Consider the following 13,885-nt stretch of genomic DNA (forward strand, 5'->3'; position numbering starts at 1 on the left):
CGAAGACAACTGCTGGATGAATGTCACAGAGGATCCGGGAGGGATGGTTACAAACACAGGAGGAAAGAGACTAACCTTAAAGTACTGTTCCTCTGGAACAGGGAAGACAGAAGAAAAGGTGGTAGAGTGCCAAAGATTAATCAAGACAACGAAGCCCATGCCTCTTCATGAGAAAGACTAGGAGTTGTTTCAGTTTGGAAACCCCAAGTTAGTACTTTGTGTGAACACATAATAGTGTTAGTAAATGAGCTGAATAAAAGCATGAGAGGCAGTTGTTAACTTATCCATTCTTTTCCACTCACCCATACTCTGAAATAGAATACAGTACAGAAAGAATAAATAGACTTTTAAACTCTTAAAAAGAAGTCAAAGATAGGTGTAAGGAAGACTAGTTGGTGACTGTAAGGGAATGGAGATCACGTCTGGAGAGATCATCTCCAGAAAATAACCACACACAACCAGAATGTCACATGGCAGCCAAGTAGAGCCACTAACACACTCTCAGTTAAGACACTTACCCAAATGCAGAAAGGAAGGCACAATCATCGTGCAAAATATTTGCTACTCTTTCAAAAACTCTATAGTTTTCTGAATCCTTTTGCTCAAAATATCCAATGATATTTCTCTTGCTGCGCTGTAAAATAAAGTATGTAATTATTTTGCAAACATACATAGTGATGCTATAAACATGTTATTTCATTCACCCAGCTGTTGTTCCATTATCTACAAATGGCGTAGCACTATAAATACATATTTGGATTTTAACACCTAGTCCAAAACTATTAAAGATTACATTAGGTTGAAAACAATCTTACCTCCCATCTAATATAATCATAAACATTTCCTTCTAGCGTTTAATTTTAACTGATCGATGAAAATCTTTTACTAAATAAGGTGATGAATTCCAAAGTAAGGTGACTATTCTTCAAATAATACATCGATTCATAACGTGTGACTGTTGGTAGAGACTCCTCCATGGGTCTCTCACACTCCTACACAGGTAGGTGCAGCTAAATGCAGGACCCTGACCACTCTTTACCCAGGCCGTCCCTCAGGGTTGTGCTCACGGCAAGCAGCCCTGATGTGTGAGGTGATCTCCCTCAGGCAGAGAGTAGGCTTACTGCTGGGTCAGAAACCACAAATCTCTGAGGCCAGTTCTTCCACCACAGAAACCACGGCATGTACAGGTATCCATCTGGATCCTCCATGTCACCTCCACAGGACTCGGGGGCAGGGAAGGGGAGACAAATGCAAACATGCTCCCGTTGTTTGCTGGGATGTAAGCAATGAAGCCCTTTATCTCTGACCCAGGAGCCTTGCGTCTTCTGATAGGACCCATAAAAGGCTAACTAACTTCTTAGCGTGGAAGCAGGGTAAAAGTCAAATCTCAAACCTGACAACGACAACCTAAAGCTCCAACTCCATACCATTTTTTTGTTTAAACACTACTTAGTATACAATGGGAAGGGTTTTTATTAAGGAGGACTATTTTAGAGGACCCTAAAAGTTATACAAAGAGCTAATAGAGGAGTCATTAGTGCAGATATCCTGAGTGTCTCCACTAAGGAAGATAGGCAAACTTTGGTTGTGTATGCCTGACATTAACTTCTATGTCTTCACAACTCAAGCTTTGTTTTGCCTTCAATTAATTTAAATTAGTGCAGCTCTACTGTATGCTACATATTTTATCCAAAGATTCAGTAAAACATGAGCATTTCCCTTGAGAATTAATTCAAGAAAAATTTAGCTCGCTAAGTCTGTAGATGTCAGATCCATTGCAATGAACTCCAAGAAAATGTCCAGATTCTTTGATTACATTAGACTCTGTTTACATTAATTAAACAGGCATGCTCATTTGATTCAGTAAAGTTAACAACTTACATCAAGAGTGGTGATTTCTGCTAAGTCATGAAGTTCTTGAACAGGGTCACTTTTTTGTTGCCTGATGTAATCTGCAAGAGCTTTCACTGAGCGCTGGCCCCTGTATTCTCTCTTCATCATCATCCCATTACGAAATAATTTGAGGGTTGGGTATTTGCTTATCCTATATCTCTGGGCTATATCAGCTAAAAGAATGAAAAACAAAGTTAACTTCATTCTTGTATTTGTGTCTAGGTGAGCCCATAAGTCCAACAGTCAAAAATACTACAATTATTTAGTGAGAATATTTTGGTTCATATAATTCCTTCACAATGTCAGAGAAAAAAATTAATCATGGCAAGTTTATATCAATTAAAAGGCCAGGCTTTGGACATATGTTGCCTGGTTTAGATCCCAAATTTGTTATTTACTGGCTGTATGAACTGGAAGTTCTATCAACTCTCTCTGCCTTAATGTCTCATCTGTCGCATAAGGAAATAATTTCTACCACACAGGGTTATATTAAGGACAAAATGAGATAATACAAATGCATGACCCAGTAAACTTAGTGTTAGTAAGTATTATTATAGTCAGAAAATTAGAATGTGCAAAATTCCCATTTTGAAAAGTTATTCAACTCACTTTATACTTGTGAGAATCTCTTACATCATTTAATAAAGGAAAATTAAATTTAAAACTATGCTCAAAGTCTAAAAATATTAGATTCTTTGGCTAGTAGAAGAATAATTTATAATCCAAATACATAAATCTTGTGTAAGCTAATAGAATAAAACCCCAAAAGTCAGCCGTATACACTAAACAATTAAAAAAAAAGTCCCTTTGTATGACCTATCAGTATATTCTCAGGCATTGGGGATTTTAAAAAGAACACACACACACACACACACACACACACACACACACCCATAAAATTAGTACATATAATCTAAAAATAAGAACCTAAATCAAAATGTATACTGATCTCATTTGTAGAAATCACAATTACTAAGATATAGATTCAATCAGGATGTGAAAGCCTTTAAATATTTCTGCTGTTTTTTCCAAGAGGTGGCAAATATGAGAAATCAGTATTTTCTAGGCACTGGAATAGCTCAAATGCCATACTACTCACATGGATGTAAATGATAAAAGATACAATGAATTTTTAAAATGGAGGGGATCAGAGAGTGGACTGAAGTAGCCTAAGGTGACATTTTTGTTTTTATTTTATTTTATTTAACACAGAGAGAGAGACAGCGAAAAAAGGAACACAAGCAGGGGAAATGGGAGAGGGAGAAGCAGGCTCCCCACTGAGCAGGGAGTCCAATGTGGGGCTCAGTCCCCGGGCCCTGGGATCATGACCTGAGCCAAAGGCAGCCACATAACCGACTGAGCCACCCAGGGGTCCCACATTTTTGTTTTCTTAACTGAGTTGTTAAATGAGGGCAGAATTCTAAAATGGGGGCACAAGAAATCATGACAATTCTCTTACCCCACCTCGCATTTCTAGTAGCTACAAAACAAAACCAACAGAACAGCAATAAGGCTTTGCTGACCACCTTAATTTTTTCCCCCACCTTAATTTTCTAAGAGATTCTATGGTAGAAACAAGTGTACTAGAGAATATACACGTATGTGTGCTGACAGTTTCATGGGTATATACGTAGGTCAAAATTATCAATTTGTACAGTTTAAATACGTAGTTCACTGTACGTCAATTATACTCAGTATAACAGCTTTAAAAATCTAAGTGAATACGGACTATAGGAGACAATGACAGTTACACCTTGTGGGGTCTGACACAAACTAAACACATGATGACACCAAGAGCATATAAGCTGGGGTAGGAGAGGTGACAAGCAGGTTAATGATCCTAAGTATTTTAAGGTCTTTGTATGGCTCAGGAAGAGGGAAAAGTACTTACAGTATTTGGTTAAGTCCCGGTGTATTCATGTTTTCTCTAGGATAAACAATCAGAGAGCTAAACCGATATATTAGGGGTTACGTACGAATATGGGTTCTCAGTAACTAACAGCACATTTCAGTAAACTCCATGGCAAATCTATAAAGGAGGAAATAGTGCTTGACTACTAAAATCCTTTGAAAAGAAGACACACCTAAGCAAAAGGGACCCACTGTTACATATGAGGCCAAAGAGAGTACTTTATTCACCAAATCACAGAAATCTGAAATAATATTAAGGTATCTTAATATACACATACTTAATATAGACACTAATGTATTTAGAAGCAGGTACTTCTTGAAGCAGAAGACTAGTGGATGTATCACTTTTTCAGCCTGATGGGTTATAATGAGAGAACCATCTTTGAGGTGTTTTAAGAATGGTGGGTTCTATCACCTAAACAAGGAATTAATGAGGTTACGTTGGTGCTGCAAACAGAGGGGGTGGGTGTGCTTCCGTCAGCAAGCAGAAGTCTTTTAAGATAAACAGAAGCACCTGCTGTAAGGCAAAGGCCACGAAGGCTAAAAACACCAGCCCAGAGATACAACAAAAAGTAGGAACTTCAGCTTCCTGATGAAAAGCCCCTTCAGTCCCCAGGACACCACATAATGAAACTTGGCATATTATAAAGTGAATGTCTGCGGTGATGTAGAAATGAAAATGGTTTTAATAAAAATACTGTTACATGAAGTTAAATAATTCTACTGGCCAGTGCCACAGTGCTGTGGTCTGGAATACGAAAAATGTCTTTTTAAAAGTTACTATTTCTTCCCAAATGCCATCAAGAGAGGACTGCTTAAGTACAGGAGGTACACCCATACAGGGAAGTACTAGGCTGTTATGTAAAGGGATGAAAAAGATGTCTTTATGCAGCTAAAGAGCCATCTCCAAGATACACTGTTAAGTCAGAAAAACCAGGTACAGAAAGATGGGTATAGGTATATCATTTTGTGTGAGAAGAAACTTGGGAAAGAAATATAAACACACGCACACATAAACACACATATAATGAGTGTATATGTGTGTGGCTAGTAGCAAATGTATGTGTGTGTGTGTATATATATATATATTTACATAATCTTTGTGCCCATTCTCCTCCTCCCTCCAAAATTACACCACCAATAGGAGAAAAAGCAAGAAAAGGTCAGAGGTGGAATTTAGATTTCCTTGACCATACCCTGGTTTTATACTTCAACTCTGGAACCATGGAAAAAAATTTAATAGTAAAATAAAATTAGTTTTAAGGAAATTTTAATACTGGCATTGTTATTTTGAAATAGACACACATAAAGTACATGAATAATTATGCCAATGCCATTAAGAGTCAAGATTTTCAGCATCAGAGAAAAAAGGGTACAAACAGAAAATTGAGAAAATTAAGTAAAAGCCCTGTAATGTTTATCTGAACTGGAACTACCAGCAAAAATCCATGATGAGAACTAGCCAATCCAACCAAATAGTTAAGGAAGAAATAATTACATTTCTGCACAAGTTTTCCTAAAAATTGAAGAGAAGTGTTCACTTTCCAACTCATTCTATGAGGCCAGTATTAACCTTATTCCAAAACCAGACAAAGACATTTTAAGAAAATTACCAATATCCCTGATGAACAAAACCAGAGGGCTTACACCAGTGGACTTCAACACTTACTGTAAAGCTACAGGACTCCAGACAGTGTGTTACTGGCATACAGACAGACAAACAGATCAATGGAATAGAGTCCAGAAATTGATCTACATATACATACAGAAGTGATCTTTGATCAAGGTGAAAAAAGTAAAACCTAACTACATGTCCTTATAAAATACACATCATAAGGATGCTCAAACCGTGAAAGAAAAAGGCTAGGGAAAAATATACTGTGCAAAAACTAACCAAAAGAAATCTTGTGGGGCGCCTGGGGGGCTCAGTGGGTTAAGCCTCAGGTCATGATCTCAGGGTCCTGGGATCGAGCCCCACATCGGACTCTCTGCTCAGCAGAGAGCCTGCTTCCCCCATCTCTCTGCCTGCCTCTCTGCCTGCTTGTGATCCATCTCTCTCTGTCTGTCAAATAAATAAAACTTGAAAAAAAAAAAAAAAGAAATCTTGTATAGCTATATGAATAGTAAATAAGTATACATTAAGGCAAAAAGCATTGCTAGAGACCAAGAGGGATCCTTCATAATAAAAAGTCCAATTTCCCAGGCAGATACAACAATTCTGAATTTATACATATCAAATAACAGTCTAGAAATATATAAAGTAAAAATTTACAGTACTATAAAGACAATCTATAATCATGACGGGAAATTAACACACTTCTTTCAGTAACCAATACAACAAATGTAACCAATAAAGTTAGGAGAAACTGAACAACACATCTAAGAAACATGACGGAACTGACACATGCAGAACACAATATTCCAAAGCTGCAGAACGCACGTTCTTGGCAGGTGTGTATACATTATAAAAAACAAACACGATGAGTCACAAAAACGTTCTCAACAACTTTCAAATGATTCAACTCATTATGAGAATTAAAAACTATGTAGACATGGATCGGAGACAAAACCACAAGAGAAACTGGAAAATAATGTGAACCGAGTGATAAGGAAAATATCTATAAGAACTTGCAGCATGCAGCCAAAGTGATACGCAGAATGAATTTATGACATTAAAATAGATTATGTCAGAGGGGAAAGGCTGAAAAACAAAGAGCTAAGCATTCATCTTAAAACACTATAAAAAGAACAAACAGAAAACAAAGGATAAAGGAGTGAATGAGAAAGGTAAAAGCAAAAATTAATGAAGTGGAAAACAAATATACAATAAAGAAGATCCAAAAAGCTAAAATCTGGTTCTTTGCAAAGACTAATAAAATTGATAAACCACTAGAAAGACTGGTCAAGGAAAAAAATGAGAGAGAAAACAATTTAAGGAATGTAGAAGGAATATTTACCTCAGATAAGAAGAGAGTATTATTATTAACATGATGCCAATAAGTTTGGAGATTTAAAACTTTTTTTTTTTTTTAAGATTTATTTATTTGAGAGAGAAGAGACAGAATGAGAAGGGACGGGCAGAGGGAGAGGAAGAAAGACTCTCAAGCAGATACCTTGCTGAATGCAGAGCCCAACAATCCTGAGATCACCACCTGGGCCGACAGCAAGAGTTGGACACAACCAAACTGCACCACTCAGGCACCTCTAGGTAAAGTTTTTTAATTCCCATTATTTCTCCAAAGAAGACATCCATCTGACGAACAAACACATGAAAAAATGCTCAACATCCCTCATCACCAGGGAAATGCATATCAAAACCATAACGAGGTATCACTCACACCTGCCAGAATGGTTAAGTTCCAGCGGGGGTTACGTCCCACAAAGTGTTGGCAAAGAATTGGAGAAAGGGGAACCCTCCTGCACTGTTGGTGGGAAAGCAAACTTGTGCAGCCACTATGGAAGACAATATGAAGGTTCCTCAAAAATTTAAAAATAGAACCAACCTATAATCCCATAATCACACTACTGGGTATTTACCCAAAGAATACAAAAACACAAATTCAAAAGGATATATGCACCCCTATATTTATTGCAGCATTACTTACAACTGCCAAATTACGGAGGCCGACCAAGTGTCCATTGATAGATGAATGGATAGAGAAGTGGTGTATGTATACAATGGAATATTATCCAGCCATTGAAAAAGAATGAAATCTTGCCATTTGCCACAACATGGATGGAGCTAGAATATAATGCTAAGCAAAATAAATCAGGGAGAGAAAGACAAATACCATATGATTTCACTCATACGTGGAATTCAAGAAACAAAACAAACAAGTAAATGAAAAAAGAGAGAGAGAGACAAAACCAAGAAACAGACTCTAAACTATAGAGAACAAACTGATAGTTACCAGAGGGGAGGAGAACGGGTGGACGGGTGAAATAGGGGATGAGAATTAAGAGTACACCTATCATCCTGAGCCCTGAGTAATGTGTAGAGTTGCTGAATCACTATACTGTATGCCTGAAATGAATTATGACACTATATATGAACAATACTGGAATTAAAATTAAAAAATTAATTTCAAAAAATTCTTATTAAGACACAACTTACCAAACTGACACCAGAATAAATAGAAAACATAAACAGTCCTAAAATTATTATTAAGTAAATTAAATACATAATCCATAGCTGTCCCACAAAGAAAACTCCATTTCTAGAAAGCTTCACCATCAAGTTCTACCAAAAATTTAAGCAGCCAATAGTGCTGTTAACACAAACATTCCAGAGAATACAAAAAGAATGAACATTTCCAACTAATTTTATGAGGTCAGCATAATCTTTCTGCCAAATCTGACAAGGAAATGATAAGAAAAGAAAAGTATATTTTAGTCTAAGGAACACAGATGCAAAACTTGAAAAGAAAATGTTAAACTAAATTTGGCACTGTGTACAAAGGATAAAACATCACACGAGCTAGATTTAGTCCAGCACTTCAGTTTAATGTTTGAAAATCAATCGATGTAATTCATGACCTTAACAGAATAAAAGAGAAAAATTCCACTACAGTGGCCCCCTCATTGGTCCACAGAGGATATGTTCTAAGACCCCCAGGGGATGCCTGAAACCAAGAATAGTACTGAAACCTCTATATACTACGCTTTTTCCTTTACATACGTACCTATAATAAAGTTTAACTTATGAATTAGGCACAGTAAGAGATTAAGCATAACAAACAATAAAATAGAACAATTATACTAAACTGTAAGAAAAGTTATGTGAACATGGTCTCTCCCTCTCTCAAAATACCTTCTTGTGCTGTACTCACCCCTCCTGTGGTGATATGAGATGATAACAAGCCTACGTGAAGAGATGAGGTGAGAGGAATGACCTTACGTGAGACTACTACCGACCCTCTGACAGTTCACCTGCTTGGGAACTGCACTTGGCCGTGGGTGACTGAAACCATGGAAAGCAAAACCGCGGATAAGAGGGACTGCCAAACCTCTCAAAGGCAGCAGGAAAACATTTGATAACATTCAAAATGCATTCACACTTAAAATTTTTTGGCAAACCAGAAATAGAAGGGAACCTCCTTAATCAGATAAAGGGTACCCAAATTAGCAAATACCAAACAACTTTATAGTGAAACACTTGAAAGCTATCCTGCCGAGATCAGGAAAGAGACACAGATGCCTGCTATGGCTTCTGTATCACACTGCACTGGAGTTCCCAGTCAGTGGAAAAAGAAAGAGTAGATACACTAAAAAAGAAATAAAAATATTATTACTTGCAGGAGATGTTGCTGGGTTCACATAAAACCCAAAAGGGAACCTCCTAAAGAATTTTCATTTCCAAGCAGGATGTAGTAGGTGGCAGAAATCTACTGGTCCTGCTGTGACAACTAGGAAAAGAATATATATTTTTTAATTTTTTAAGTTTTATTTATTTATTTGACAAAGAGAGAGAGATCACAAGTAGGCAGAGGCAGGCAGAGAGAGAGGGAAGCAGGCTCCCCACTGAGCAGAGAGCCCGATGCAGGGCTTGATCCCAGGACCCTGAGATCATGACCTGAGCCGAAGGCAGAGGCTTAACCCACTGAGCCACCCAGGTGCCCCAAGAATATATTTTTTTACATCATATTTTAAAAGATATCAGACACCATGAAACCAATGAAGCATAAGTGAACCGAATTCTTAGAAAGGAACAGACCATTCCTAAGTGAGCAAAAATCACCCACTGGCTATTTTCTTTCCTATATTCTGCCTATGTAATTCCTCTTAAAAATTAAAACTGTTAATCTGTGCAGATTTAGGGCCCAGGACCACGCCTGCATAGACAGAAAGGGAACTCAGCAAAGCTTTTCATAGTCCCCTGGGCTGGGGGACTATGGGGGGTTGGAAGGACCCTGAGACACACCGTGAGCTCTCCCCAGAAGACATTACTAAATGCATGGGGCACAGGAAGCTGGAGGCTGGGCCAGAAAAATAGAGTAACATCCCTCACGGCCTTGTGGTGCTTAAAAAAAAAAACCGTGTACTTGTGGGAAGGGCCTGCATCAGCATCAAACACATAGCCAAGATATTTGCCAAATTTTGAAGCTGTATAGGCAAAGGAAGCACCTAGATATTGAAGAACACCATGAATTTTAAAGACAAACTGGAAGATATCTGTGCCACATACTAGAGATAAATTAATATTTGGAATACCTAAAAACCATTAACAAAGAACCTCCAGAAAGATAAATGGGCTAAAGATACCAGTTGATTTATAAAAGAAACACAGCCAAGTTAATATGTTAAAAAAAATGCTCATCTGTAATCAAGAAGTTACAAATTAAAACTACCAGATAACATTTTGCCCATCTTTTTTTGCAAAATAATAGTAAGTTTTTAAATTCAATAAAATCAAGCCCTACAAAGGGAAAATATTCCTACTAAGTCCAATTCAGGTGCACATTCAATGTTAGTAAAGCTAAACTAGCCGAGCTGGTGCCTAACTTGGCAGCAGAAAGCCATAGAATTTTTCTAATCCCCAAAGGATTTGGCAGAAAGTTTATAATGCAGACCCATTAAGAAAGGAACTAGTCTAACTGGAAACATCCATTTTCTATTTATGGCCTAAGGATCATTAGGAAACTGGACAATAAGAGACACTGCTGGAATCATTAACTTTCTTAAACTAGTGGGCATAATGGGAAAATAGTGTGCTGATAACAAACATGCGTAAACCAGAAGTAAAGTAAATGAGGTTATAGGTGGACTCCAGAGAGTCTTAAATTCTAGGTTAATGGAGTTTGAATTTTACCTGTGATAAGCAGCCACTGAAGCAGCAAAATGGGGCTTTAAAAATATTCACCTGGCGGTAAATCAGGGAGAATCAGGGAGACTAATAAGGAAGCTACTGCAACAGTCCTGGCAGAAATAACAAGAGTCTGTTTACAAACTTAACATTACAACCCTTAGGTTGCCTTAAAATTCTAGTTATGGATAGAAACAAATTAAATAATACTTGAAGACTATTAGAGGAATAGATACTTGCCTGCTTAATTCTCAAACAACACTGTGGCAGCAGGTGTGCTGCATAATGAGGTGGCTTTTAATTATTAAGAAGCAAAAACCTTAAAATTACATTGATCAATAATCTCAGACATAAAGGTGACTTTTTACAGGCTTTGGTCAAAAATGATTTTAAGATAATTATAATGTGACATTTTGACAATATAACAAAGAATGATTTAAGGGGTATAATAAATGTTTTTTTTAATTAACTAGATGGATCAAATGTTAAAATGCTTGTCAAAGGAATTATAAATTTCAGAAGGTTAACAGCTCCATGATTAGAAAATTAGCATGTATTTTTGCTTCAATGGTCACTTACTTTCCCTTGATGGGTTCTGCCTGCCCGCCAGCCCACCTTCCTCACTCCTGCCCAGCAGGGCTCCACACGGGGAAACTGCCTCCCTCTCCATCTCAGCAGTGTGTCTCCCCACTGTGATTACCAATGGCAGATGATTTCAACAGAAGGTCTCACTGTTCTTTTGGTTCAGGGATGATGGCCACTGCTGCCTCTGTACCCTTTTCCATTCCCAAACCATGACTTCCCCACAATGAGGATAAAACAACAACCACAAAACACCACAACAAAATAAATGCCCCAAACAAAAATCATCAACAAAGCCTAGAGGCTTACTCAGGAGTCAGGCATTCAACTTCTGTTTTGTGCACATGAATTCTTAAGCGTACATTTTCTTTTTTATAGTTTTTAAGTTGAAATATATTTGACATATACCACTGTATAGTTGAAGGTATACAATGTTGATACATTTATTTATATACTGCAATACGACTGTCCTGTGGCACTAGCTAGCACCTTACCACTTCAGTAGTTATCACTTTTTACGGTGAGAATAATTAAGATCGAGTCTTTTAGCAAGTTTGTTTTTAATACAATACTGCTGTCTGTAATTATTTTCTTATTCTTAATGCCTCATTTACATATAGCTCTTATAAAAGCTTTTCAATTTCCACTATAGAAGGTTCAAGCTGTACCGGAAGGCACACAGGTAATACTAACTCTGGTATTTGGGAGCAAGTGCTGCGTAGTTCAAGGACAATGACAAAATACTTCCCTAAAATGCTAGCAGGAGAGTGAATATTTTGCACTTCCCAGCAAATGTCTGGAATGTCTCTTGCTGTATGCCATGCACCCTAGAGCCACTGGAGGTCAGCAGAGATCCTGTCCCACCAGGGGCAGATTGAGGAGTCTTTCCATATCTAAGGGAGCAAGACCACCAGGGAGAGTGATGAATTCAACTTCCAAACTCCCCATACAAGGAGGACACAGAAGGTGAGATAAAGGGAGACCATGATCAGCAGCTGAAGAGAGGGCAAATTTAATTGTGTGTATGTGTAGAAATTTTGAAAAACAAAGACAATTACAAAGAAAACAAGAACCATTTGTAATTCAACCACTAGGGAAAACCACTGGTAACATTTTTTTTTTTTTCAAAGATTTATTCATGTACTTGAGAGAGAGCGCAAGAGGCAGAGGGAACAAGAATCTTCAAGCAGACTCCCCACTGAGCACAAGATCCCAGGACCCAGACATCATGACCTGAGCCAAAATTAAGAGTCTGCCGCTCAACTGACTGAGCCACCCAGACACCCCCAAAATTTTGATTATATCTTGCTGACTTGGAATAGAAGTTGCTTAACAAGCAGTGACATGTTTCAGTGGAGAAAAAAATAAACTCTGAGATTAGTCAAACAGTTAAGCGCCAGCATCAACACTTGCAGAATGGGTATCAGCAGCTTGGAAGAAAATCCCAGGAAGAGCTAGAATAATGCTCTCCAATCAAAAGCACTACCAACACTCTTAATGGCACAGAAGTCAGTATTATGTGGAAAAAACACACAAAGTAATGACTTAGAATCGGAAAGTGATGTACAATAGTCAGATTCCGAATCGAAATTTTTTCAGGATTACTTGAACAAATTTATTTTCCTTTTTAGGTATACACACGAATGATATGACAAAAAAACCTTAAAGTCCAAAACAGTTCTCATGATAAAATTTCTAAGTGAAAAGCACTGTGTTATAGTTCAATTTTTCTCAGTTTTTTTTTTCAGCTACAGATAAAAGTGCCTTAGAATCAATGACAAATTAGATTTGATGAAATATTGCAGAAAATACTTAATCATATTGCTGGGAGATGAGATGATCCATATGAAATTCTTAATGGAGTACCTACAAAACTAACAGTTCATAAATGCTGGTTACTACTCATTACATCTATCCACCCATTTGTTCAATAATTATAATGGGGTGCCTCCTTCGAGCGAGGCACCCTTCCAGTGCTGGGGACACAAGGGTAAAAAGACAAGGTCCCCTCAATTACACAGTTTACATTTTATCATTATTATTATCATCATTACTATTACGATTACTACTGTGACTAATTGTTTCCACAGGCTAGAATCTTAAATGAAATTCATAACTCTTAATATATAATACATGTACCAAAAAGATGTACCAGTATGGATTCCCAAAGTACAATATAAGAAAAACCCACTATGATAGTCAGTGATAAATATATCCTCACCCGACATGTAGAGATTCCTTGTAGGGGACCCCCCCCCCCCCCGCCGCCACACACACACGGGAGAAGCTAAAAGGGTGACTGTCAGATCTGTGGCATGGATGAAACTGGACACCTGAGTCCTGTGCAAGGTGAGTGAGGACACCTGCTCTGCTGCCATCAGAACCCAGATATAGATGTCCACCAGGTGGGGAACAGGTTGTTCCATAACATTCTGCCTCCTGATTCTCTTTAATTGCCCTGACTTCCTTTTCCCTTTTTCTCTTCCTCCTACTTCTCTCCTCCTACTCTGTTCCCTACTTTAAATGCAACAAATGGAGAATTCAGGGGCTTGGAAGGTGAACTAAATTTGAACCCTAAGATGAGGGTTATTTAAGCTACAAGCTTTACACTGGGGTTTCAAAAATATATGCCTAAGCTTAAAACATGGGAAGCTTCCGGATGACACTCTAGTGTTAGTCTGAGTTCAAAATTCTCTT

At 37.7% G+C, this 13,885-nt stretch overlaps 1 protein-coding gene across 1 annotated transcript in view; it reads right to left on the minus strand.

Moving 5' to 3' along the window:
* The window catches only part of ERP44 (endoplasmic reticulum protein 44), a 92,722-nt gene that overhangs the window by 27,749 nt on the left and 51,088 nt on the right, over window positions 1-13,885 (minus strand). The window contains exons 5-6 of the mRNA XM_032860708.1: window positions 1,882-2,066; window positions 519-634 (exon numbers count right to left, since the gene is read on the minus strand). Of these exons, the coding sequence (XP_032716599.1) occupies window positions 519-634; window positions 1,882-2,066 (301 nt within the window). The remainder of the gene's footprint in view (window positions 1-518; window positions 635-1,881; window positions 2,067-13,885) is intronic.

The sequence above is a fragment of the Lontra canadensis genome, unplaced genomic scaffold, assembly GCF_010015895.1.
Source record: "Lontra canadensis isolate GAN:19392208 unplaced genomic scaffold, GSC_riverotter_1.0 scaffold19, whole genome shotgun sequence".
NCBI lineage: Eukaryota > Metazoa > Chordata > Mammalia > Carnivora > Mustelidae > Lontra > Lontra canadensis.